Source organism: Diospyros lotus, chromosome 14 (genome assembly GCF_014633365.1).
Source record: "Diospyros lotus cultivar Yz01 chromosome 14, ASM1463336v1, whole genome shotgun sequence".
Lineage (NCBI taxonomy): Eukaryota > Viridiplantae > Streptophyta > Magnoliopsida > Ericales > Ebenaceae > Diospyros > Diospyros lotus.
The window spans coordinates 32,291,253-32,316,182 of record NC_068351.1 but is presented as its reverse complement, the minus strand read 5'-3'; the positions used below and the strand labels follow the sequence as shown (position 1 = coordinate 32,316,182).

Sequence of the window (24,930 nt, the reverse complement as noted above, 5' to 3'; positions counted from 1 at the left end):
GGGGACACCTGAGAGTATTTTTTCGGGTGAGAACCACACTAAATCTTTTGGAAAGTGTTTTTTCCGAGAAAGTAATCTGTGTGAGACATATGACCTTCTAAATCCTCGACACGTGTCCCCATCAAGATATTGAGATCTAAGCCCATATAAAAGCCAAGCTATAGTGATGAAAAAATGACTTTTGGACCACCAGTAAATCCAACCCTAATTTTCTTTTTCAAACACCATTTTGTTCTTTTTGCAAGACTTTTCTTTAAGTTACTAATTTGAGCGTTGGAGGGTCTTTGTGGGTAAACATCCCTGCGAGGCTTCTAACCTCTTGTTTCGTGTTGCAACCTTCTCCGGAAGCCAAACTCCTTTTCCCTTGAGGATTTAAGTCCTATCCAGGTCTATCAAAACACCTTCCAAAAAAAAGTCTTAATTTGTTTCTAGAAGCTAAACTCATCCTCTCCGAAAAGAATAATAGATCCTTTCTAAGAGTCAATTCATGTATTTGATTCGCCTAACAATCTAGTTCTTTCGGGAGATCCTTTCTAAGAGATCCCTTCCCTTTTCGAAAGATCCCTTTAGCAACCCCTACTTTTCCTTTCTGAGAGACCAAGCTTGTAAGACAACCTCAAGATTTTGAAAATCACCATCTCGGGAGCAATTCTCTCAGTAATAGTCCTTCTCCTTCCGATGGCAATCCTCTCAGAGACGATCCCTATTGACCTTGCACATAGGTTTCTCTTATATTACCAAAATTCTAATTATTATATTTTTTGCAACAACAATTATTATTAGGCTTTATTTAAAATAAATACACCTCAAAATTTAGAATTTATTTGCAATGAATTCAACATAAAATTTATTTGCAAATGAATTATTATGTTTAGAATGCCGCAACTTACGATATAAAATTTAATTAAATTTCACAAACTTATGTTTGAAAAGAATCTAAAATTGAAATTTTATTTGTTCTTAGTTCTTAAAATACCTTTAATATAATAATCTTGTTAAAATAGGAAAAAAAAAATATTATAAGAAATGAGAAAACAACGTATATATACAGATTTTTATATTCTATAATGTATACATATATATTAAATTTCAAAATTAGTTTTAAAACTATAAAATAACTAAATATTTTATATTTAATAATTTAAATAAAACTAAATATAAGTAAAATAAAAAGTTAGAATAAAATTATATAAAAAAAGACTTGGTTTACAATCCCCGATTATGGAATTAGAGTGGTGATGACCGATGTTGGCATTGGCAATCTAATGTTGTCAAAATAGAACAATTGAGATTTGTAATGTGAAAACAATTGCTCGATATTTGTTCAACTCCGGGTGAGGTGCTCGTCGAGGCAAAAGTATAGTCGACTTTGGGATGAGGGATGGCTTTTGGGAGGAAAATTGGCACCGAAAAATGAGGATTTTGGGAGGAAAAGCGAGGCTTCGGGGAAATTGCTTCTGAGAGGAAAGCATGAGACCCAACTGGAAGGAACTTGGAGAGAAAGTGCCTAATTTTGAAAAGATAACTAAGTGTTTCGGGAAGAAGGTGGCTTGCTCTGGGAAGATGACTTTTTTCTCTAGGGAGAAAGCTATTTGTTTTGGGAAGACGATCAATTGCTTTGGGAGAACGGCGACTTCCTCTGGGTGAGCTACGATCATGAATAACTGTTAGAAGGCTTGCGAGGATTTCTTGCCTGCAAAGACTTTCCAATGCTTAAATTAGAATTGGACGAAAACAAATGTAGATAATTTTTGTTGAATGTGAATAGATGTTACCCCAAAATGGAAAAAAACTCCATTCTTTGTCTTTTAGTTGGGTATCTATAGATACGAACCTCAAGGATCTTGGAAAGCCGCGTGTCTCACATCCTCAGAATTTACAAGGGCCATGTGTCTCGCATCCCCAAGAACTTGGAGGTCTTGTGAGGAAAGATTGTGCCTAGGAAGAAAGACCATGCCGAGGTAAAAATGCTCACTCGAGTAGAAAGCATTGTCTGGTAAGAAATAATGCTCTTGATCGGGCGAAAATGTCTATCTGGGAAGAAATAACGTGGCCGGGAAGAAATAATGCATCCAAGTGTAAATGACATGTTCGAAAGGAAATGCTATGTTCAGAAAGAAATAATGTTCCCAGAAGGAAATGCCTACTCAGGAAGAACACTTATTTGGGAAGATTGCCTAATTTGCCCACCTAGCAGAATATTTTTCTATCCCCCCAAAATGGAATGGTACAATAACCCGAATGTCTACTCATAGATTTTGACTCGAATTTGTCACTTGAGTCTGCTCCATATTCGAATTGTCTGCTAGTTATAAAATATCAAAAATGCCTTTTTGATTTGGAAGATGTTAGAGATGGAATAAGAAACTTTTTCTATCTCTAACTCAAAATTTTAAATTTATTATTTATTTTTAAAAGTAAGTAAAATTTAAATTTATTATTTGTATTATGTTTTATTATTTTTTTAAAATTTTATTATTTATTTTTATTTAATAAATCATGTTTAATAGATGATAGATCATATGTTTATATTTGTTTGAATGGATTATAAAATTTATATTTATTTTTTTATATTAAAGATTATATTTATAAAAAAATTCCTATAATTTTATTTATTTTTATTTTATATCATATCTATTTTTTATTTTTATTTTCGTGCAACCTGATTGGCAATAGCGACGGAGATGAAGACCGGTGGGAGGGAGTATTTTTTGTTCATAAACAAATTGTCGGTATTGAGTTTAGTTTTATTAAATTTTATTAAAATTAAAAATAAATTTAATAAAATTTGGTGTTAAATCTCTCCCAAACAAAACCCAAGGGGGAAAACCGAGTTAGCAGAGTTAAATTTGAGCGATGGGTCTCCATCAAGTTAACCGTCGTCCCAACGGAGCCGAGAACAGAGGGAATCGTCGATCGAGACTCGTTGTAGTCACCGTTTCACAGCGCTAACCCTAACCCTAACAATTCCTACAATGAGAGATCAGTCGGAGGATCGATTCAACAATTGCAGAGAAGAAGAGAAGAAGAACGGGAACGGCAACGAGTTCGCGTTCTGCGAAGTCTGCAGGCTGAATCACAACCAAGGCCGTGGTCACAAGTACTTCCCGAACCACGTCAAGTCTCTCTCCCCCTTCCTCTCTCGCTTCCAGAGCAAGCTCTCCGACGTCCGGTTCTTCCTAAAAAACCCTAGCCCTCTCCGCGCCGAACACGCCTCTCGCAATCGGCTCTGGTGCGTCTTCTGCGATTTCGATGTCGACGAGGTCGGTAGCTCCTTTGCCTGGTGAGTCAGTCTTCGCTTATCCTTGTTTTATAGTTTTGGTAGCGTTTCGTTGCCGGGAAGGCGTAGGAAAAATAGGAGATTTTGAAAACATTGGCAGCTTGGTATGACTCTGATCAAGTGAGCTGAATTCAGTGATTGGACTTTATTTGTTGCGAAAAAATAATGATTGTGCTCAGTTGAGATTCTGTTACCATATGGAAAGTCGTTTTTTGTTATGTCTTGTTCAGGCTCCATTTGGTTGCAGAATTGAAGCATGAGAAAGTTAGGGGTAGTAGTTGTGCTCAGTTTGTTTCAAATGCTAGGCGACAAACTTGTGGACATGTTTGCTGGTTGCTGGGTAAAAACCTGGAACCCGAGCCTGACTTGTGACTATCTTGAAGATAGAATCAAGAGCATAGGAGAAATAGGGAAGGATCAGACAGAATAAGGGAGAATAACAGAGAGTGAGAGATGGAGAATTAGACAGGAAAATAGAGAGAGAGAGAGAGAGAGAGAGAGAGAGAGAGAACTTTTTAATTCATCCAAAGCATAATCGGCACTGTGGGGTTACAGCTTAATATAAGAAGCTAAGCAACAGTTATTTGTGGCAGTTTCCACTCCTCCACTAGGGGTAACTGCTCCTAAACACTACACAACTATCACTAATCTGTAAATAACTAACTAATACAATAAAAATAAAATATAACTAGCCTAAATCGTGACATGAAGTTTACTGTTTTTGATACTCTCTTTCTATAGGGGATATTGAATTATTTTATGTGAAGTTGGGTTGATTTCTCTACTTTTAACATGAAGCATGAGGTGCCGATTGGCATTTGAACTTTATCTTCAATCTTTTATTTGGTTGCTTGCAAGTTATGTTGGATATTATGGGGGAAAGATAGCTTGGTTTCAGTTTCCAGCCTGTTCAAATTCTCATATTTGTGCTTTTGAATTGTATTAGTTCGAATGCAATTAGTCATCTGGCCAGTGAGGATCATTTGAAGAACTTAAAGAGTTTTCTGTGGAAGAATGGAGGTGGGATGGATCAAGTAGATTCCTTTAGGATTTCTGAGGTGGATCTAGCTAAGGTAAATTTTTAGATATCATGTCATTGCGTATTTTGAGATTAGTTCTTTCTGTTGGTTTGATACTTGTCTTATTTCTACATATTTAGTACTCTGTTGTCAGGTTAGGAAACAAACTTGCTTGGAACCTGGTGTTCTTATCATTCACAGATAGCAATCTCTGAGAAGAACAGCTAGCATGAATTCAAATGAACATTTTTTCTTATGATGTACCACTGAACTTATTTCTTAGGGTTGAGATCTCAGTGAATTTTACTTTAGTTAGCATCATCGTTCTGTCTAGTTGCACATGAGGAACATGCTGATATTTCATGCACTAGAGCCTTTGAGTTATGTGGATTATTTGTTCATATTTTTCACGACAAATATTCCTGCATATTATTGTACAAGTTCCATTTATTTCCATTCCTTTACAATTGCTCCTCCTGAACGAGGACAGCCCTCTTGTACTGATTCCCATTTCATCCCCTCTCCCAAATGCACTGAAAAAGAAGGCAATCTCTCTTGCAGCATTTCCAACCTTGCTGACACAAAAGCTGAATAGAGAAAAGCAACAAAAAGTATGTAGGACTATTAGAAGGGATAACTTTTATAAAAGTAACTCTATCACCTCCAAACAAATATAGTCTTCTCCAGGTGGCATGCTAGTACTCACAACTCATTTCTATATTATTAAATTTTGCACATGGATAAGTAAAATAAGTAAATAAGATAATGCAGTTGTGCATCTATATTCATAACCGCATGCTGTATTTTGTCTTATTATCTCTGCATGTGAATGATTTCTAATTGTAGGCATGTTGAAAATTTTATCAAAGATTCTTTTAAGGAAGTTATGCTAATAAACTAATTTGGTCCTTTTGTCATGCAGTGGGAGAAAAAGTGCAGATCATTGAAAAGTGAAACTGCCGGTGAAGGATCACACAGACCTTTAATTGGACCCTTGAAAGATATCCACAATGAAATGAACTCTGAATGTATAGATAGTTTGGATAAAAATAGTTATTCCTTTTCTAGTTCGAGTTTTTCAAAACATGTTATGCCTTTACAAACTTATACGAATGAGAGGTACCAGGTTTCCAATTCAGAACCACATAAAGTCTCAGATAATCATCGTGCTACTTTGTATTTTCCCGTGGCCACAAGATCTGATACAAATTCATGGGATTCAAAGGATTTAACAGGTATAATCTGAATTCAATGATATGCTTAAATAGGATTATATCTTTTTGAAAACTATATTGGGTCTTTTGACGTAGGGTAGAAATGCTAATGGTAAATTCTTTGTCTCAGGTTACATGGATGGCCAACAATCTTTCATTTGTAATGGTGATAAATTCTCCAGAAATGGCTATATCTCTGAAGGAGGGGTAAGCTTGCTCATTCCATAATTATTATCCCATTCTTTTCCTGCTTGAGGTTCCATATTGCTCTTATATTTATTTATTTGTGAACATTTTGTATTGTGGATGAAACTTTTAATGTAGGTTGTCATTTCAGATTTACCTGGATCCTTATAATGGTGATATTTTTGTTCTCAAAATGGTATGAACATTGGAAAATAGATCCAAATGTTAAGACACTATCATTTCTAGGGGAGAGGGAGGAAGCTTTATATGGTGGTGGTGTTGTTAGAGAAGAGAAAGAGGCAATAGTTGAATTTTGCTTTTGGGTGCTTGTGCCTTCTCTTCTATTTGTGCTGCACGGACCTTTCTTGCCTCTGGTCATTTTTGGAGGGCTTTGGATGTAAGTTCTAATGGATTTTGTCTTTACCCATGTTTGCTCTTATGAGCATTGTGAACATGAAGATGTTAATAAGGATGCGCAAACATACAAATAAAAAAAAAAAAAAAAAAGAAGTAAGGTTATTCATAATAATGTCAAAGTGGCTCCTATTAAAGATAAGATGCGTGAGATATAAGCTCCATTTGTTTGGATGTAAAACATTTTACATTGAAAAATAATTTTTCAATGTAAAATAAATATTTTTCAATGTAAAATGTTTTAAACAATTATTTTTTATCTTACTCTCTGGTGTTTGTTTGCATTGTAAAATATTTTTCAAAAATTAGTTATATGTATATATAAATTGTATGTTTGAATCATGAATATCTGCTCCTATATGTGTGTGTGTATATGTACATGTATGTATATCTGTAATCTGTGTGTGTATATGTATATGTATGTATATATGTGTGTGCATGTGTATGTAAATATAAGTGTCTATGTATGTATATGCACGTGCATGTACGCATGTGTATATATATATATATATCTGTGTGTGCATGTGTATTTATGTGTATGCATGGATGTATGTATTTATTATATATATGTATGTATAAACATTGTGTATATATGTATTTATTTATAGATATACACATATACATGTGTAATGATGTTTTAACAAAAGAAAAAACAGTATTATCTTTGGTATAAATAGGAAAATGACTTCTGATTTTGAATTGGTTTAAATCAGAATGACTTTGCAAATTGTTGGAAGATGGACTCTTATGTAATGCTGACGTATGCGCCAACTATACACACATTCATTCATTCATTTGGAGAATTAAGAATTTTACTGTCCACTTTAAATACCTGTTCATCTTCCTGCTTATATATGGATTGTAATCTTGGTTGTCGCTGGGGGATTATAAGTTTCTCATGTTTTCCCGAGCAAGCATATTTAGTTCTCATGTGTTTTTTCAAACCATTGGCAAACATTTGATGATTTTGATTAGACATACCAGGCACGTCCAGATGAGAGAATGCTTAATGATGGGGGCAGTTCTCAAGGTACACATTTGTAATTTGCCTCCTTTTCCCCTTTCTCAAAATTTCGATATTTCCTGGCAGTTGGATATCTACCTCATTCAAGTGCTATTTTAAAGGGTATTATGGGTACTGTATGCTGTAAATTTCATTGGGATTGACCAATAATTTGGTGTAGGAGATAAATTTGGTTGTATTTCTTTTAACGTATAGTACTCTTTGTTTTTTTATTTTTTAATTTATGGTTCAGGTTTGCAGAACCTCACTCAAATCTCTTCAATAGTTCAAGAAGCTAAAGGAAATGTGCATTCTGGAGCACCTCCTCCCTGGTTTGATGCGTCTGAAGAAGATACACTAAGTACTAGAATAAAACCAGAATTAAGATCTAGTAACCTTGCTTCTCTCAACAAGCCAGGGAAGTCTCAAAAACTGAACCCTAAACGGGTGGGAGCTGCTTGGGCTGAGAGAAGAAAGGTCGAGATGGAGATGGAGAAGAGAGGAGAGACTGTTGCCAATAATTTTGATTCCAACTGGCTCCCGAATTTCGGTAGAGTTTGGCAATATGGTACCCGAAAGGAATCTAGAAAAGAATTTGAGGTGGAGAACAAAAACTCACCCAAGGCTACAAGTCAGTCAGAGACGTTGATCAACATACAGCCTTACGTTAGCAAACGGATGGTAAACTAGTAATTAGTTTGCAGTTAATGAATATATTTTAATTTATATAGGGGAGGTTCATAGATTTTTCATGTATACTAGCGCCATGTCTGTTGGTCTGCTAATAGAAGTGTTTGTGGTATTCACAAATTTTTATGATTATGGACATCCTTGCTAACATGTTTCTCTCTCTTATTGCAGCGAACAGATGCCAGTAAATAATTCTTGTGACAAGTTTGCTGATGATGTTCAGAGAATTGCTAACGGCATTGAATCTCAGGACCGACCAAAGGTGCTTGTTGATTTCGAATTGGAGACCGTGTGGGATCAGAATTTTGGACACATCCACCCTAAACAAGTAATTAGTATGCAGAACATTGTGAAGAGCACAAACTCAGCAGCTCATTTTGTAATCATGATGAGGGTTCATTTTGTCGAACAATGCCATCCCTTTTTATCTTTAAAATGTGCATATAATCATCAAAATCACTGTTGGATGCGTTGTTTAATGATCCATCGAGTGATTGCATTTGTAATTGATTCTAAATAACACCCACGGTTGGCTTACCTTTGCTGGCAACATCTTCATTCCTGTAAAAGATGGCCGTTTAATGTACTAAACATTGGCTTATACAAAAGCTTACTACATACTGTGTATGTTATCACGCACCAAGATTGGTCTCTTTTTTTGGGACAGTTCCTCCAGTTTACTGCAATCCCATATTAGTTTTGCCTCTTCTCAAAGGTGGTCAAAAACCCTATCAGTTGGCATTTGATGGTTCTGTGTTGATATGTTAACAGATCCCATCCCATTCTTTCAGAAGTTCCTGTCTTGCCTCTTCAGATGAAGCCAGTGGCATCTGCTTTTAATATAGGGCAGTGACCAAAAAGGTTAGATGCACAAGCCCCCTTAGCATGCTTCTCTTGGCATTGAACTCAAAATTGCCTTTGCATTTTCAATGCCTTCTAGATTCAAGTGTATGCCAGTGAAGAATGCTCATCACTGTGCAGCCATTACCCTAGGAAAGCTATGACACTGCTAGAGTTGTCGTGGCAGGGCAAAACTTGGTTGTGTTTGATCTGCCCGCTATCCTGAAGTTCCAGAGTTTCCCTTTGGAAGAAACCAAGTTCTCATCGCATAGAAACTCCCAAGCAAACCATTTCTCAACCATTCGATCAACATCGTGCACCACCACATCTGTTATGTTCCCGGCTCTAGCCATCATAGCAGCCGTGTAGATTGCAGCCATCCTGCCTGGTGCATCTGGGGCATCCCCCCTGGGTCCATCCACCACCAGCACATCCCACCTCTGCTTGTATACTTTCCTCGGCAGTCTAGTCAGAGCTAGCGGGCAGCTGGACTGTCTCAGCGGCCCTGACTGCAACGCACAAGCCGGGTTTTGCCTACCTTCCTTGAGCAGCTTGTAAGCGTCTCTGGCAAGTGTCTTGTACTCAACTCTGTAAATCTTAGTATTGCTGTAATTTGTTCTGATTGTGCTCAGCTTCTCCGGATCATCCTCTAGGAAAACGGTGGTGCCACCAGCATTGACTGATGCTGAGAGGTTAACATACTGGGGTTCAAGGCCAAAAAAGAGGAGGCTGCAAGGGGCTCTAAGAGAAATAATGTTTGACAGAAGGTGATACTCTTTCTCGGTGAGGTTGGCAGCACTGGATGAGGAGATAGGGAGACTATTTGAAGGCCCTCGTGTCGGTGGAGCTATCATCCTGCACGCTGGAATGGTAGAAGAACACACGCGTCGATAAGTTGGAGGCAAAGCAGCAGAAAGGGGAGAAGAAAACAAAGTAGTTACTGAGATTTTAAAAAGTCTGAGGATGGAGATGCCTGAGAGGACAAAAATAAGAAGAGGAATGAGTTTCTTCTTGGTGATAAGCATCCTCTTCGTTCCCCGGAATTTGGTCTGGAAGGGAGGCCGATTGGAGTTTGATCTGGATGGCTCTTGAGGTAGAAACTGAATTAAGGGTGTGACAACAGGATGGCAAGGAGACACCTCTGGTGGCATTTTGCTCTTTCTTTTGGTATCACTACGGGTACCAGAACAGCCTCATTATAGGGCAGTGGATCTTTTGATTTTACGGGTTGTTATTTCCATGTGATCAGAAGAGAAGTTACTTGAGTGAGGAGGAAGGAAAGGCTCTTGCTTTTGTTTCAAGTGTTGCATTTCTTTCATGGAGTTGTCAGCTATATCACCTAATTGCTAAAAGAATATTGAAAGGTTGGTACGCTAATCATTTCCTGGAAATGCTGTCATGCTGACTTGCCACTTCTTGAGAGGTTTGTTTTCCTTTCCCTGTGTTTAGATTGGTCATGTTTGGTGGACATGAGTAAAGCTGAAGAAGGGTGGCTACCAGGTAGGTGCAAGGCTCCTGTCTAACTATGACTTTTCAATTGAAAGAAAAATGAGAAGAAATTAGGACCATTCCCCTTCCCCCCCCACTATAATAAAAATGTCCTATTTCCTTGCGATTTGGAATTCTAGTTCTGATTGGCTTATCGATAGAGTGATTTGGAATTCTAGCTGTTGTTACTTGAGGTATATGAAACATGTTGCTTAGAATATGTTTCTTCAACCCGAGAGTCTAGGACTACACCCAGATCAAAGTCTATCCTTATTTTGCCATTGAGCTTCGATGGATCGAGTATCTGATCCGATCCCCAGTCCCCGGCATGCTGGATTTGGCCGATACAAACTTGGTGAAAAGCCAGCAACATTGGTAAAAAAATGCTCAAGGCAGATAGACTTTAACCATGAATCTTTTCTTAGATTAATTTTTAACGAACAGGAAACAAGTTCGAGTTCATGGATCTTGTGTTCGCTGGGATTGTATCTTTTCATCTTCTGGAAACATAAGGCTCAGAAAATGGGGAGGAACTGATACGTGTCACGGTTTACTGGCTTTAGAAATTTGAAACTTCACTGCCAATCTTGCATTGTTTGATCTGGGGCTTTTTTATAATTGTATGCCAGGTTCTGAAGGAGTAAAATGTTTGGCAGCTTGAGACAAAACTAGGGGCAAATGACCGGGTAGCTGGGCCTTATCTGGCTGTGAGGATTGGCATGGCTGTCACAGAAACTTCTGGTAATCTTATCTTATTAATTTATTAAAGTAGGATACTTATTTGTCAAGTGGTAATCAATGGTGAACTGTTTTTTCTTCAAAACTTATATCATCTCTAATTGACAATTGTCATCTCTTATCATTAATTAATCCCTCAAATCAATCAAAAATAAATATTATTTTTGAGGAATATGAATAGATAATTTAAACTATTAATTAAGTTATAAAAAATTATCCATTTGTATAAAATAAAAATAAATTACATTTATTACTTATTACTTTGGAGATCTCTTGAAAGTACCTTGGAACTTTTCACTACTAATTAAAAAAATATTATTTATAAAAAATTTGAATAGACACCTTAAATTATTAATTAAGTCATATAGATATATACAATACATATAATAACATGTATATACGTACAATACATATATAATATTGGCTTAAAGTTTTAGAAAATCATCCAATTGTATAAAATAAAACAAAATTTACATTTAGTACTTATTATAATATTATATAATATATATAATAATAATACATAATAATAAAGCACTTTAAAACTTTTTACTACTAATTAAATAATAAATATTATTTATAAAGAATTTGAACAGACATTTTAAAATCTCAAAAAAATATCTATTGATACAAAATAAAAGAAATTACATTTAGTACCTGCTGGTTTGGGATGCGTGCACATAATGCTATTCTTATATAAATTAATTAAACTATTGCTTCAATTCTTTTAATTGCACACCCTTTTCAATAGTTAGCCATTACACATGAATTTCTGCAAGATTTTGAAGAGACATTCAATATTTTGAAGAGACACAAACCAAGTAAAAAACTTCATAATACTTTTTCCTTTGAAATATATTCACATGATTCGCTTGACAGATGGTGAATATTTTTCTTTTTATTTGACTCTATTCACATAATATGCCTTAATTTAATTTCAATGTATCATGCACCAATTAAGTTTCTTCATGCTACTTATCATGCAGTGGTTAATCTTTTTGCTATTTTGTTGGTAAATTGTTTTGACAGACCTTTTTTTCTTTTCATTACCCATGACAGATACTTTGAATTTTTATTTTCTCTTCACTATTTGTCTTTGCTCTCAAGTATTTTAATTGTTTTTTAAGTGTGAACTACATGCAAAACTTATAATATCTATTTATTATATTACATTTATCTTTTTTTGATATTATTATTTTCTTTTTTTTTTTCATGCTTGACAAAAAAGTTAATGTGCAGAGTGTTTTTAGTTTAGATAGGTTCCTTTCTGGTATGTTTCTTTGCTTAATAACATTAAAAAATTAACATTGTTTCCATTTTCAAAATTTTCATTTTGTTCTTTATTGCACTATGCAGTAGTTCTCCTTAAAAGAGACTTCTTTTGAACTGACATGTTTTATTAACATTATGTTGGGAGATTGCTTAAAAAGAGAAAAGAAAAATACATTATAGTGAGAGATTATTGTGACAGATTGTGACTTAGATGTATGTTTTGGCGAGTTGTTTATAAGTTGGAGTTGTATTTTACTATACTTGAATTAGGACTGATCGCTCTAATAATTAATAAATCTTTGTTTTTAATATATAATTTTATTTAGTTCTTAAAGGATTTGCATTGGTTTGTTTGTTGTGTATGTAGATGCCAAGTAGTTGGATTATCAATGGAAGTCTTTATTTTAGGGTTTGAGATTGTCACTATTTGTTTATTTGTCAGTAATAATTTCACTTATATTTTAAAAAATAATATTAATTTTAAACATTCAATTCAATTTGAAAGTAATCAAAATGTGAGATCTATTTATATATATATATATATATTTCATTTGAGTTTTTTCAATTCAATGCTTTTGTGTCTCTTTTAATTTAGTTGTTAAAACTACTCTTTAAATTTTACATACAATTTATTTGGAATACTTGTGTTCCTCTTTTTAATAAAAATAAAAAATAATTATAATTTATAATAAAAATTTACTTTAACACCATCCGTGCATTGCACGAGTGAAGTATTAGTTTCCTCATAAAAATATAAATGTAACTTTGTTTCTCTACTTGAATTTGCTTAGAAGTTTCTCAATTTATAGTGGCATCTTAGAATGATCGTTCTTGCGCGGTTTTCGGTGTTCGTATTCTCAATTATGCTAGGAGAGGTAAATCGCAAATTAGACCTTTGACCATTCCGTGGGACAATGATCGAAGTTGCAATTCATAGTGGGATCTTGCTCAAGCTGATACAGGTTGTGAAGTTAGAACTCTTAATCTTAAATCCAAGGAACTTGATCCATCATTGGTCTTAGCCAACACAGAGAACAGCTCCATGACAACTAATTGTTGGGTCTGTGGTCTAATATCAGAGGATACTACTGGGCTTTTGAAACAATAGTTTCAGATGAGATTTGAAATGAGAACTAGTAAGTAGCTTTTGTCAGGATGATTCAAAGTCTCGTAGTTAGAATCCATCCACTGAGGAAGTCTCTAGTCGTCTCTGTCTTCAGCTCAGAGCAGGCTCAAGTCTCTCTGTTCAGAGTTTACTTATGTTCATGGGGTAGTTGATCTCCTAATTGTCTATCAAGCTTTACCTCTGGGTTGTACTCCTTATTTTCATCCATTAAAAATACTCCCTTTTTTTTTTTTTCCTAAAAAATGTTACTTTCAGCTCTTGATGTAGGTTGTACTCTCCTTATTTTCATCCATTAAAAATACTCCCTTTTTTTTTTTTTTCTAAAAAATGTTACTTTCAGCTCTTGAAGTAAGGAGTATCATTTGTTTATTTGTAACTAAAAGGTTCAGATTCAAGTTTTGAAAAAGAAAAAAATACAAAAAGAATGTTATGAACAAGTATTACTCTCTTTTTACTCGTAAAATAAAGAGTTTCGTGCATTAAAAATATCTTTTATATTAATATAATTTAAGATTTTTATATAATACAAATTATATAAAACACACACAGAGTTAAAAGAGACTATCACGTAGTTTGACTATGTGGTTTGTTCGCTTATAAGTTATTTATTTAGCTTATAAGCTGGCAAACGTTTTGTAATTATATGTTTGACAAACTCAAATAGTTTAAAAATTATATAGCTTAAACGCTATTTCAACAACTTTTTGAAAAGTTACTCCCATTCAGCTTTTGCAAAAAAACTACTAAAATAAAAGTTGAGTTGACCATAGAAATTACCTATTTACCCTCAATCAAAACATCAATTTCTAACCCATATCCTTCTTCTTCCACCATTTGCAACCAATTTTTGGCTATCATTGTTGCTCGTCGTCGCCTTAGCCATTGCCTCAAGCTCCTCCATTGCCGTCAACTGTTGTCTCCAACTCCATCGTCCCTGGTAGCCGTCGTCTCAAACTCATCCCCGTCCCCATCGATCGTCGCCTCCATCTCAATTACAATCGGCCGCAGCCTCAATTGCCGCCCGCAGCTCCATCGTCAGCTCCATCCTTAGCGACTGCCCCAATTGCTTCCTGCTTCGATCGCTGCCTGCTCTCGCTGTATATATATATATATATATTGTATATATAGTAATATTAATCTAATGATAATATATTATAAGAAAAAAAATAAAAAAGTGTATTAATATATTTTTTAATAATTATATATAATTTATTAACATTTAATGATAAAATTTTACATCATTCAATAATATGTCTATTTTTATTTTTTTATCAAGTTATAATAGCTTATAAGTTTTTTCAAACCAAACATATAACTATTAATTGATAACTTAACAATATATTTATCGAAACACATTATTAGTTTAAACGCTGCTCAACTTAAACGGTATAACTAACTTAAACACTACTTAACTTAAAAGCTTTAAAAAAAAAAAAAAAAAAGCATAACCAAAGTAGCCCTATATTCTGAAGAGGGATTTGTAGTCCTTTTCAAGAGCAGCTTCTAGGAAAGTGACACAAACTGGAAGGTTGGTTGTTGATGAACAGAGGTGACAGGGCCCGGCTTGGCTTCCCCCATAAACAAGTCTCTTATATGAGTCATATGGATTTAATTAATACAATTCCCAATGCCCTCATCCAATGAGGCCATTTTCATCTTCATCGGAGCCAGCACATACCCCTTAGTTGAGCAATCAAATAATCTAACATTAAATGTTGGAAAAGGCTGATTCGTATGATGTGTATATATATATTTATATATATATATATGAACTTGACTTTATGTACCCTCTTGCCTCAGCCATGCCTAATTGGCATATTCCCTCTCTTCACATTGTTTCCATCGAAGATAAAAGAAAATCTTTATCGATTACTTCTATATATGATTGGGATTAAGAAACCCATCAAGCAAAAATAAAGAAAATTGATCCCTTTTTCTCTTTCTCATGAGATTCTTTTAGAAGTTTTCAGTTTGTGATTTAAGTTGACTTATTTTACTCTTAAAAAGATTAAATAAGTTCCTATATTTTTAAAGTCGGGACCAAAGGCTGATGAACTATAAAATAATAACTCTTAGCAACCCAACCCAAATCAAACCTAAACTTGAGCGATCATCAAACTATCAGTCACAACCACAATTTACAATTACATTTATAAAAACAATCACAATTGAAAACCTTATCTTAATATAAGAATCCTATAAGCATAGTATGTGTGAACCAATTAAAGCTTTAATTTAGGGGCTAGGGCTTGTTTTAAGATATACTTTACGCTGATAATGAATGCAAGATGGTATTTAAACAATATTCATTATAAGAATTAACATGGTCTGCCTCTAGAACTAATAATGCTTATTTGGACTCCAAAGTAAAAATACTTGAACTAATTTGATACTTTGCCTAAATTTTTATGTAGGAAAAATTATTTTTATATAAAAAATTTATTGCCCAAAGTGTTGTGAAAACCTGTACCTATCAGTAAGATTTATGAGCTTACTTCCCAGAATGTTCCTATCAGTATCATTTTCTTTTTCTTGATAAATCAAATGCAACCGAATAGGTCCCATTCCAACCCCCCCCCCCCCCCCCCCACACACACACACACCTCTTTCTAACCAACCCTTTATATTCCAGCTTTTAAATTCAGGGGTGACTTCATCTGCCATTCAATATTACTTGTGGATAGTTGGCAAGACAATAGTTTATTTAAAGAAAATGTTAACCAAAATGATTGGTCCATTCTAAAGCCAACCTCAAAGAGTTCAAGCTCAAGACTCATTCAAGAGCCGAAGAGACAAAGCTTTTCCCCAGTTCAATCAAGTAAACCTTGAACCTTATATTTCCCTTGTCCTGCAGAAAATTCAGTGATCCAACAGTCAGCTCACAGGAAGTCATAATTTCTGCTTACCTGCCTTCCTTTTGAATTACTCTGGCTTCTTTCATACCCCAGTTTAGATCCCATTCTGCAACAAGAAACGTTTCTCTGAAGTTTGGCTTGGTCTAGTCTTTCATTCCTGTCCCCTGCTTCTTCTCGGCAGCTTCTTTCTAGTTCTTAAGATACCTTAAAAGTCACAATCAGTTTGGGTTGTGTGAATTTGTCTTGTCAGCCTGTTCCCTTAGTTGTTGTACAAATCCCAACTAGAGAGGTTTCAGAAGGGATCTATCCTGTCTCTTTTTTTTTTTTTTTCAAGATTTTGGTGTTTGGCACATAAAAATTTAGCCTTTTCAAAGCTTGGGAGGAGGAGGAGAGCACAGACATGATGGGGAGGAACCCTGAAGAACAGGTCATCTTGCATTCAGGGTCCAAGGTAAGCTCAAATTCAAGACAAAATCTTGGCTTACCAGTGTAGTAAATTCTGTTCTTGCAAGTCTCCATTCTGAAAGCTTAAATAAATTTTGACAACATACTAGGCCACAAAGGACAGCAATCTGGATACGAGAAAGTCCTTATATGCTTCAATCCCCAATTCAACAGTCCAAGATGGCAGACCAAGCAGCATGGTATTCAAGGTAATTTGAGACTCCAACTCAAACCCTCATCTTTTTTTATAGAATAAGATTCCTCCTGAGAAAGTTTCAACTTTTTGAGCAGTATTGGATTCTGATTATGAGAACATTTTGATGCAAAACAGAAAGCTCATACAGTGATTCCAGCTCACATAGTGGCCGAAGCAATATCAACACTCCATGGCCTAGACCTGAGATGGTCAGGCCCAATCACACCAACAGAAATGCAGTATGTTGAACAGTATGTCCTAGCAAAGTACCCAGAGTACTCCAATGCCCTTGTTGAAGGAGGAGAGAAGACTGACCTTTACAACCTCTGCATCAAAGAAGAGCTTCCAGAGCCCTCACCAGATGACAAGCGAAAGTCGCCTCGATGCAGCCTCAGGGAATCATCGACACCCTCCTTCGGAAGCAACCTCCCGGATCTAGAAAAAACCCAGTTGGAGCCATCGAGGTTGCTTGATATTCTCACCAAAAAGTCCTCCTTTCCTGGGAGTTTCATTTCAATACCTGAAATCCAGGCTAGGAACAAAGTCTTGAGACACTGTGGATTGCCTGATGAAGAGTACCTTATTCTCTTTACTCCAAACTACAAAGATGCCATGATGCTGGTGGGCGAGAGCTATCCTTTCTATAGGGGAAACTTCTACCTGACAATAATTGGGGAAGAAGCTGACTGTATCAGGGAGTTTGCTAGTTATAAAGAAGCAAAAGTCATCCAAGCACCAGAAACTTGGTTGGACTTGAGGATCAAGGGTTCGCAACTCAGCCAGTATTTTAGAAGGAAATGCAAGCACAACCCCAAAGGGCTGTTTTCTTACCCGGCTGACATGAACAGTACACGATACTCGATGCATTGGGTTTCAGAAGCCCACCGGAACTCATGGCATGTTCTGCTTGATGCAACCGCCCTTCATGTGGGAGAGGATCGCTTGAACCTTGCACTTCACAGGCCTGACTTTGTGCTGTGCAGCCTTGACAACACACACGCTCATCCTTCAAAGATCATCTGCCTCCTGGTCAGGAGAAAATCCTTTGATACAACGTTATCCTCGGCTCACACACACGAGTAAGGGTTGCTTGTAGGAAAATATATGATCTGTTCAAAACAGCGAAGCAAATTCTATACACCTTTGGCAATATAAAGTTTGAAACTGGGACTCAATGTCCTCATAAACACCTTATATGGCTAACCTTTTTAAGAATACTAAAATCCCAGAATCAACACTATGGTGACCTGGAATTTCCTATGTGGATCCTTTAGGATTGAAGCTAGTTCTTTGTGAATATGATGACACTTAGTACAGACACTAGCACTGAAAGTTTTGATAATCTACTGATGGAATCCAACCGATAGGAAGGATCTCCAATGGATGAAATGGATTGAATTGTATTTCAGAATTGGAATTACAGAAAATAAAAGTAAGTACAGCAGCAACTGGGCGTTCGAGAGGCCCAGAACTCTCCTACAATTACTCCAAATTCTTCACACCCTCTACCTCTCTTCCTACCCCTTTTATATGCTGTTATTCCCCTCTCTCTCCTGCATAACCGTATTTGGTTATGCAGGCGTGTCTGCTGGTTTGTGTAACAAACCAGCCAAATATCTATCCTATCCCTCGCGCACATGCTGGTCGAAGCTTCCTCCAGCTGTACTTTCAACTCCCTTTAGCTGCTTGTGACGCTTAGAGTAAGTATGCAAAACCAGGGGCCTAACATCTACCTGTTATGGGCAATCAGAGGAAGCGCCACGTGGCGGCCCGAGGACCCACCATGTGGCAGTGCAGAAGCCACGGTGCCCCGGGTAGGGGGCACCCAAGGTGGCAGCCACCCCCAAGTGGGGGTTACTCAGGGATAGCAAAGGTTGTACCCCTAAGTGACTCGCACTCGGGGGTTTGGCCCCCCTTTGGCCTGCGCAATGCGACAGGGGGGGCCATCCCAGCCATGTGCGGCCCCCCTTCTGGGTCACGCCATGGAGGGGGGCCATTCCCATTTTTATCGCTCACACCCCCAAGTGGGGGTCACTCGGGGGTGTCGCACCTTAGTGCCCATGCCTGCGCACATCCTCCCACGCAGTCGCACGCTTGCTCGCACTCGCGCATACCCCCGAGTGAGGATCACCCGAGGTACCGCGATTGCATTTGTGTGCCCACATGTCCGCTCACACCCCCAAATGGGGGTCACTCGGGGGTGCCGCACCTTAGTGTGCACGACTGCGCACATCCTCCCACGCAGCCGCACGCCTGCCCGCACTCGCGCATACCCCAGAGTGAGGATCACCCGAGGTACCGCGATTGCATCTGTGTGCCCACATGTCCGCACTCCCATGCCAACACCATCGAGAGAATAGGTCAAAACTACCCCCCGAAAGACCCGGTCAAAACCCCTCTGAGATTCTTGTTGAGGAAATCGAGCCATCGGACGCCTGGTAGCCTCTTCCATCGCTATAAATAGGGGGTTTCTTCCCCTCATACGAGACACAAACTCTGATACTCATACTTACTTCTTGCCTTCAAACGTTTCACTTCTACGAGGGTCTGATTTAAGTATAAGAGGGTTCGTGAGGGGATTCTCACCCGCGCCACTAACCGATTTTCTTTCCCAACAAGTCATCTATCGCTCGAAGGAGTCATCCATCCCCCGAGTAAGTCACCCATCGCTCGGATTGCATAGTTACAACAATAAATTTTTAAATGGGAAACCGCCAATGAATGATTCACGTGTGGCTTATCCGAGCGATGGGTGACTCACTCGGGAGATGGATGACTCTCTCGGGGGATGGATGGGAAAGAGAATCAGTTAGGGGCGCGGGTGAAAATCCCAGCGCGGACCCTCCGATACTTAAATCAAACCCTCGTAGAAGTGAAATGCTTGAAGGCAAGAAATACGAGTATCAGAGTTTGCATCCCGTATGAGGGGAAGAAACCCCCCATTTATAGTGATGGAAAAGGCTACCAGGCGTCGGGTGGCCCGATTTTCTCGGCAAGAATATTGAAGGGGCTTTAACTGAGTCTCGCAGGGGTAGTTTTGATCGATTCTCTCAGAGGTGTTGGCGCAGGAGTGCGGACATGTGGGCACATGGATGTGATCGTGGTACCTCGGGTGACCTTCACTCGAGGATATGTGTGAGTGCGAGCGTGTGGGCGCGCGGGAGGACCCGTGCAAGCGTGTGGGCGCATGACTATGCAGTCATGCACGCTAAGGTGCGACATGCCCGAGTGGCCCTTACTTGGGGGTGCTTCACCCCCGAGTGACCCCCACTTGAGAGTGTGAGCGATAAAAAAGGGGGGATGCCCCCCCTCCATGGCGCCACGTGGCGCAGCCCGAAAGGGGGGGCCACACATGGCTAGGATGGCCCCCCCTATTGCGGTGCCGCGTGGCTCAACCCAAAAGGGGGCCACGAGCGGCCAGACCCCCGAGTGCGAGTCACTTAGGGGTATGACCTTTGCCACCCTCAAGTGACCCCCACTCGAGGGTGGCTGCCACCCACCCGAAGCACCGTGGTTGCTGCACCGCCACATGGCGGGTCCTTGGGCTGCCACGTGGTGCTTCCTCTAATTGCCCATAACACTACCTATTGGTAGAAGATAAGCTATTGGCCTTCTGCCAGATGAAAGATGCATTATGATGGATTTGCTTACTGGTCCTTAACCATTCAAATGACATTAGGAGCTAATTACCTTGTAGGGATTAAGCCATGATGTACTAAGGCATCCTACATATTCATTGTATTCCAGATCTTAGGCCATGATGTAATGTAATTCAATCTGATCTTATAGAGATTAACTTACCCTAAGAATGACAGTTCAAAATAGGGAGTTTTGTTCCAAGGACCCTAATCACAAGCCACATTTGTGTGCTAACTAAAAAAGCCATCCCCATTGCATGAGCCTCTCATTTTGCAATCCTCCAGGGAGAGTTATTTTTGTACCAAGTCTTACTTTCACATAGCAAAGAGGTGGTTTCTACAACTCAACCTCATGATATTTCTAATCACAAAGGAGTAAGGCTAGCCCTCATTTATGTGCTAACCATACAAAAATGTAAACTAACTCTTTGAATTTAAAAAAATAAAAGTTGGTCATCTTTGAATTGTGACATAGGACGATGGTCTTCTAGTAGATAGAACTATCTATTTCCATCACCCTGTACAAATGCTGAATAGGCAACCTTCTAATTCAAGAATGAAACCAAGATTTTACTTTACCTCATAGAAAGGTGACAGTTCAGATTCTGAGACAAGTCCAAGCAAAATGCAAAGTCTCCATAGATAGAGCTACCACTCTGAACTGCCTCCATATTTTACAGAACAAGTACCGCAGACATTTTAATTCAGCCACTCGGTGCAATGGCCCCTCCATTAGATTCTAAAGTCTCCATGGCTAGAAATGATTCTAGCATTTTCACGCAATCCTATCAAGTTCGGTGCCCAGTATAATGCCTAACTGGTATATTCTCCACATTTTTTCCACTCAAAATACACTTCTCATTCGGGTATATACTATATGCTAAAACCCAAAACCCACCACGTGCAACCGCTGTCTCTGTAAATCCTCCAGCAAAACATTATGTTCCAATATAAAACATTAGGGAGGATGATAACTGCGGTAAGGCTACTGGTTCAAGTTGTTAAAAAGAGACTCTTCCAAAATCAAGGGTAAGCCTGCATACAAACACAACCCTCTCTTAACCCTTGCAAAAGAGATGCTCTTTAAGAAACATTAGGGAGATTATAAATTATACAGTAATAATACCCATAAAATCCATGTCAAACAATCAAGCAAAATACATTTCTTTTTCTGGAACCGCATAATTGGATCAGACCATAAGGCCAGATTGAGGGTGGGAGTAACTCAAAGTACAAGCATTTCTGCAGTCTCTCTCAATATTAGCAACTAACTTGTGCCTTCATTCAAACATTAAGAACAGGTGAATTTAGAAAACCATACTACCAACTTATAATTAATTCTTAAGATGAAATAAATTTCCACGGCCTGAATATATAAAGGGCATTCCCAGTTCAATAAGCGCCGGGGAGAATGTTACTGTTTATGAAGCCTTAACTTTGCTTTTCTACAAAGAGATCATTTTTACAACTTGAACCCATAACCTTTCAGTCACAATAGAGCAACTTTACAGTTGGCATCAAGACTTGCCCTCCATGGCTTTATATATGTTACAAAAATCAAGGCGTGAGCAGATAGTATATTTATATTTATATATATATATATATGTACACATATATGTAGATAGCACATAAGTGTGCATATCAATTATAAATGTTTTGCTAATGCAACAGGGATAACCTGGATGGAAACAACACAACAACATGCATAGCCAAAATGAAACCAAATTGGGTCAATAAGTAATACTTCATAAAACAGTATTTGCATTTAGCCAAAATGCTGTGGCAAGAAGCATAAGCAGCATTTCAAGCAAACTGGGTCAATAACAGTAATACTCCATAAAAAGTCACTAAAAGTTTCCACTTATAACAACATACCCGTTCTAGATAAATAAACAACACTAGAAGATAGAACAAGAAAAATACAGAAAATACTTATTACCCAACAAAACAAAGCCACAACTTTTCCTACGCTGATAAGAGCTAAATACAATTAGTGAACTGAAATTCACCGCTTCAGGAGATCAATATTCTGTTCTGCCGTCACCCGTAATAATTATATCTTTGAAAGCTCCACCACTGGGAATCATAGGCAAAACATGCTCTTGATGTGGTACAATGACATCCAATAAATATGGCCCGGGGGTATCCAACATTTTCTGAATAGCAACTCTAAGCTCTCCCACTTTTGTCACACGAACTGCAGGTATGTCACAAGCTTCTGCAAACTTCAACAGATTCGGGAAAATCTCACTCTCTTTTGATGGGTTACCCAAATATGTGTGAGCCCTATTTGCCTTATAAAACCGATCCTCCCACTGAACAACCATACCCAGATGCTGATTATTCAGTACCATTATCTTAACGGGAAGATTCTCCACCCGGATTGTAGCCAACTCTTGGATATTCATGATAAAACTTCCATCACCATCGATGTCCACAACAATGGCATCAGGTCTGGCAACAGCAGCTCCAATTGCAGCAGGTAATCCGAAACCCATAGCCCCCAATCCACCAGATGTCAGCCACTGCCTAGGCCTATTGTACTTATAGTACTGAGCAGCCCACATCTGATGCTGCCCAACACCTGTACTTATAATAGCATTCCCACTGGTTAACTCGTCAAGAACCTGGATGGCATACTGTGGGGGAATAGCATCTCCGAATGTCTTATAACTCAACGGATGCTGCACCTTCTGTGCGTTCAGCTCCTTCCTCCAAGCCGAGAAGTCAAGCATTTTCCCTTCCAGTATCTCATTCAAACCCCTCAAAGCCACCTTCACGTCCGCACATACCGACAAATGGGGTTGCTTGTTCTTCCCTATCTCAGCAGAATCAATGTCGATGTGGACAATCTTAGCCCGGCTGGCAAAAGCCTCTACCTTTCCAGTAACCCGATCATCAAACCTAACCCCAAACGCGAGCAACAAATCACTCTTATCCACCGCATAATTAGCATAAACAGTGCCATGCATTCCAAGCATTTGAAGCGACATCTCATCAGAACACGGGTATGCCCCGAGACCCATCAAAGTACTTGCCACCGGAATGCCGGTAAGCTCCACAAACCTCCTCAACTCCTCCGCTGAATTCAAACATCCACCCCCCACATACAGAACTGGCCTTTTAGACTCTGATATAAACCTAACCATCTGTTCCAACTGAACATCTGATGGCGGCTTAGGCAATCTAGACGAGTAACCAGGCAATGACATGGGTTGATCCCACCTAGGAACCACCAATTGCTGCTGTATATCCTTCGGAATATCAATCAAAACCGGGCCGGGGCGGCCCGAAGATGCAAGAAAGAAAGCCTCACGCACAATTCTAGGAATGTCTTCTACATTTAGAACAAGGTAATTGTGCTTGGTTATAGATCTGGTTACCTCCACAATGGGGGTTTCCTGGAAAGCGTCGGTGCCGATCATTCGGCGAGGGACTTGGCCGGTAATGGCGACAATGGGGATGCTGTCGAGCATGGCATCGGCGAGGCCGCTGACCAGGTTGGTAGCGCCCGGGCCGGAGGTGGCGATGCAGACGCCGGGGAGGCCGGAGGCACGCGCATAGCCCTCGGCGGCGAAGACGCCGCCCTGCTCGTGGCGCGGCAGGACGTTGCGGATGATAGTGGAGCGGGTCAGGGCCTGGTGGATCTCCATGGACGCGCCGCCAGGATAGGCGAAGACGTGGGTCACGCCCTCGCGTTCGAGGGCCTCGACCAGGACATCGGAGCCCTTCCGGGGCTCGTCGGCCTCGAATCGAGGGACGACGGATTTGGGGGTTTCGGCGGCGGTGGGGGCGGGGGCCGTGGGGGCGGGGGCCGAGGCCGCGGGAGATTTGTTGTCGGAGATGACATTACAGATGCGAAGAGAACGGCGGCGGGCGGCTGCTTGGGGATTGGAAACGATGGGAAGGGCAAATCGGGAAAGGAGTTTGTGGGATTTGGAGGGAGGCTTGAAAATAGTGGTGGTGGGAGCGACGGCCGCCATTTTTGACTTGCGCAATCGACGACAGAGAGGGAGATGAAAGGTGGTAGCGCCGCCGGAAGAGAAGATGAGTTGGTGGTGGTGGTGGTGGTGGCGGAGGCGGCGGAGACAGTGCACCGACAGAGACAAAGACAAAGACGCAGCCGCAGCGGAACGGAACTGAAACCTGCAGAGCTTGAACTTCCTCCTGAACGAGAGACTTTATAGCAGTGGCATGGCTATAAATAAGCTCAAAATCGAGGGTATTTTTAAAATTGGATGTGATCGTATAGCTTTGGTGACCAGGATATACCAGAGCCTAGAGGTGTGGATTTTACTATTTATATATTCATTTGCTCACTTATTTAAAAATTAATAAAATTTATCAACTCAACTTTCACCCTTTCTATTGATATATTATATTATATAAAATTTTAATTTTTTAAATAATATTATTTAATTTATACTACATAATTTAAATATAATGATGTGAGCATACTTTATCATATTATATTAAAAAAATTAAATAAATAAATTTTATATAATTATTATATTTAATTTATCAAATCAA

At 38.7% G+C, this 24,930-nt stretch overlaps 4 protein-coding genes across 6 annotated transcripts; 2 read left to right on the top strand and 2 right to left on the bottom strand.

Annotated features, from left to right (window-relative positions):
* The first annotated feature begins 2,829 nt into the window (after nucleotides 1-2,829).
* Nucleotides 2,830-8,126, top strand: LOC127790039 (TITAN-like protein). Of its 2 annotated transcripts, none has more exons than XM_052319284.1 (7): nucleotides 2,830-3,283; nucleotides 4,227-4,353; nucleotides 5,222-5,534; nucleotides 5,644-5,720; nucleotides 7,098-7,143; nucleotides 7,370-7,797; nucleotides 7,978-8,126. In XM_052319284.1, exons 1-7 carry the CDS (start codon nucleotides 2,976-2,978, stop codon nucleotides 7,996-7,998), a joined length of 1,320 nt encoding a protein of 439 aa, XP_052175244.1. In that variant the 5' UTR covers nucleotides 2,830-2,975; the 3' UTR covers nucleotides 7,999-8,126. The 2 variants fall into 2 exon arrangements, with proteins under 2 accessions (XP_052175244.1, XP_052175243.1); XM_052319283.1 differs by having other exon boundaries at nucleotides 7,089-7,143.
* Nucleotides 8,127-8,804: 678 nt separating this feature from the next.
* LOC127790041 (glucuronoxylan 4-O-methyltransferase 2) lies at nucleotides 8,805-9,797 on the bottom strand. 2 transcript variants are annotated; one of them, XM_052319288.1, is made up of 2 exons: nucleotides 9,620-9,797; nucleotides 8,805-9,508 (listed from the first exon to the last, which is right to left on the bottom strand). In XM_052319288.1, exons 1-2 carry the CDS (start codon nucleotides 9,795-9,797, stop codon nucleotides 8,805-8,807), a joined length of 882 nt encoding a protein of 293 aa, XP_052175248.1. The 2 variants fall into 2 exon arrangements, with proteins under 2 accessions (XP_052175248.1, XP_052175247.1); XM_052319287.1 differs by having other exon boundaries at nucleotides 8,805-9,797.
* Nucleotides 9,798-15,923: 6,126 nt separating this feature from the next.
* On the top strand, nucleotides 15,924-18,476 carry LOC127790040 (uncharacterized). The gene is made up of 3 exons (XM_052319286.1): nucleotides 15,924-16,573; nucleotides 16,677-16,775; nucleotides 16,898-18,476. The coding sequence occupies exons 1-3, from the start codon at nucleotides 16,523-16,525 to the stop codon at nucleotides 17,843-17,845; spliced, it is 1,098 nt and encodes a 365-aa protein (XP_052175246.1). The 5' UTR covers nucleotides 15,924-16,522; the 3' UTR covers nucleotides 17,846-18,476.
* A 3,737-nt stretch (nucleotides 18,477-22,213) lies between these two features.
* LOC127790657 (acetolactate synthase 1, chloroplastic) lies at nucleotides 22,214-24,579 on the bottom strand. The gene has a single exon (XM_052320240.1). It carries the CDS (start codon nucleotides 24,381-24,383, stop codon nucleotides 22,422-22,424), a length of 1,962 nt encoding a protein of 653 aa, XP_052176200.1. The 5' UTR covers nucleotides 24,384-24,579; the 3' UTR covers nucleotides 22,214-22,421.
* Between the last annotated feature and the right edge of the window lie 351 nt (nucleotides 24,580-24,930).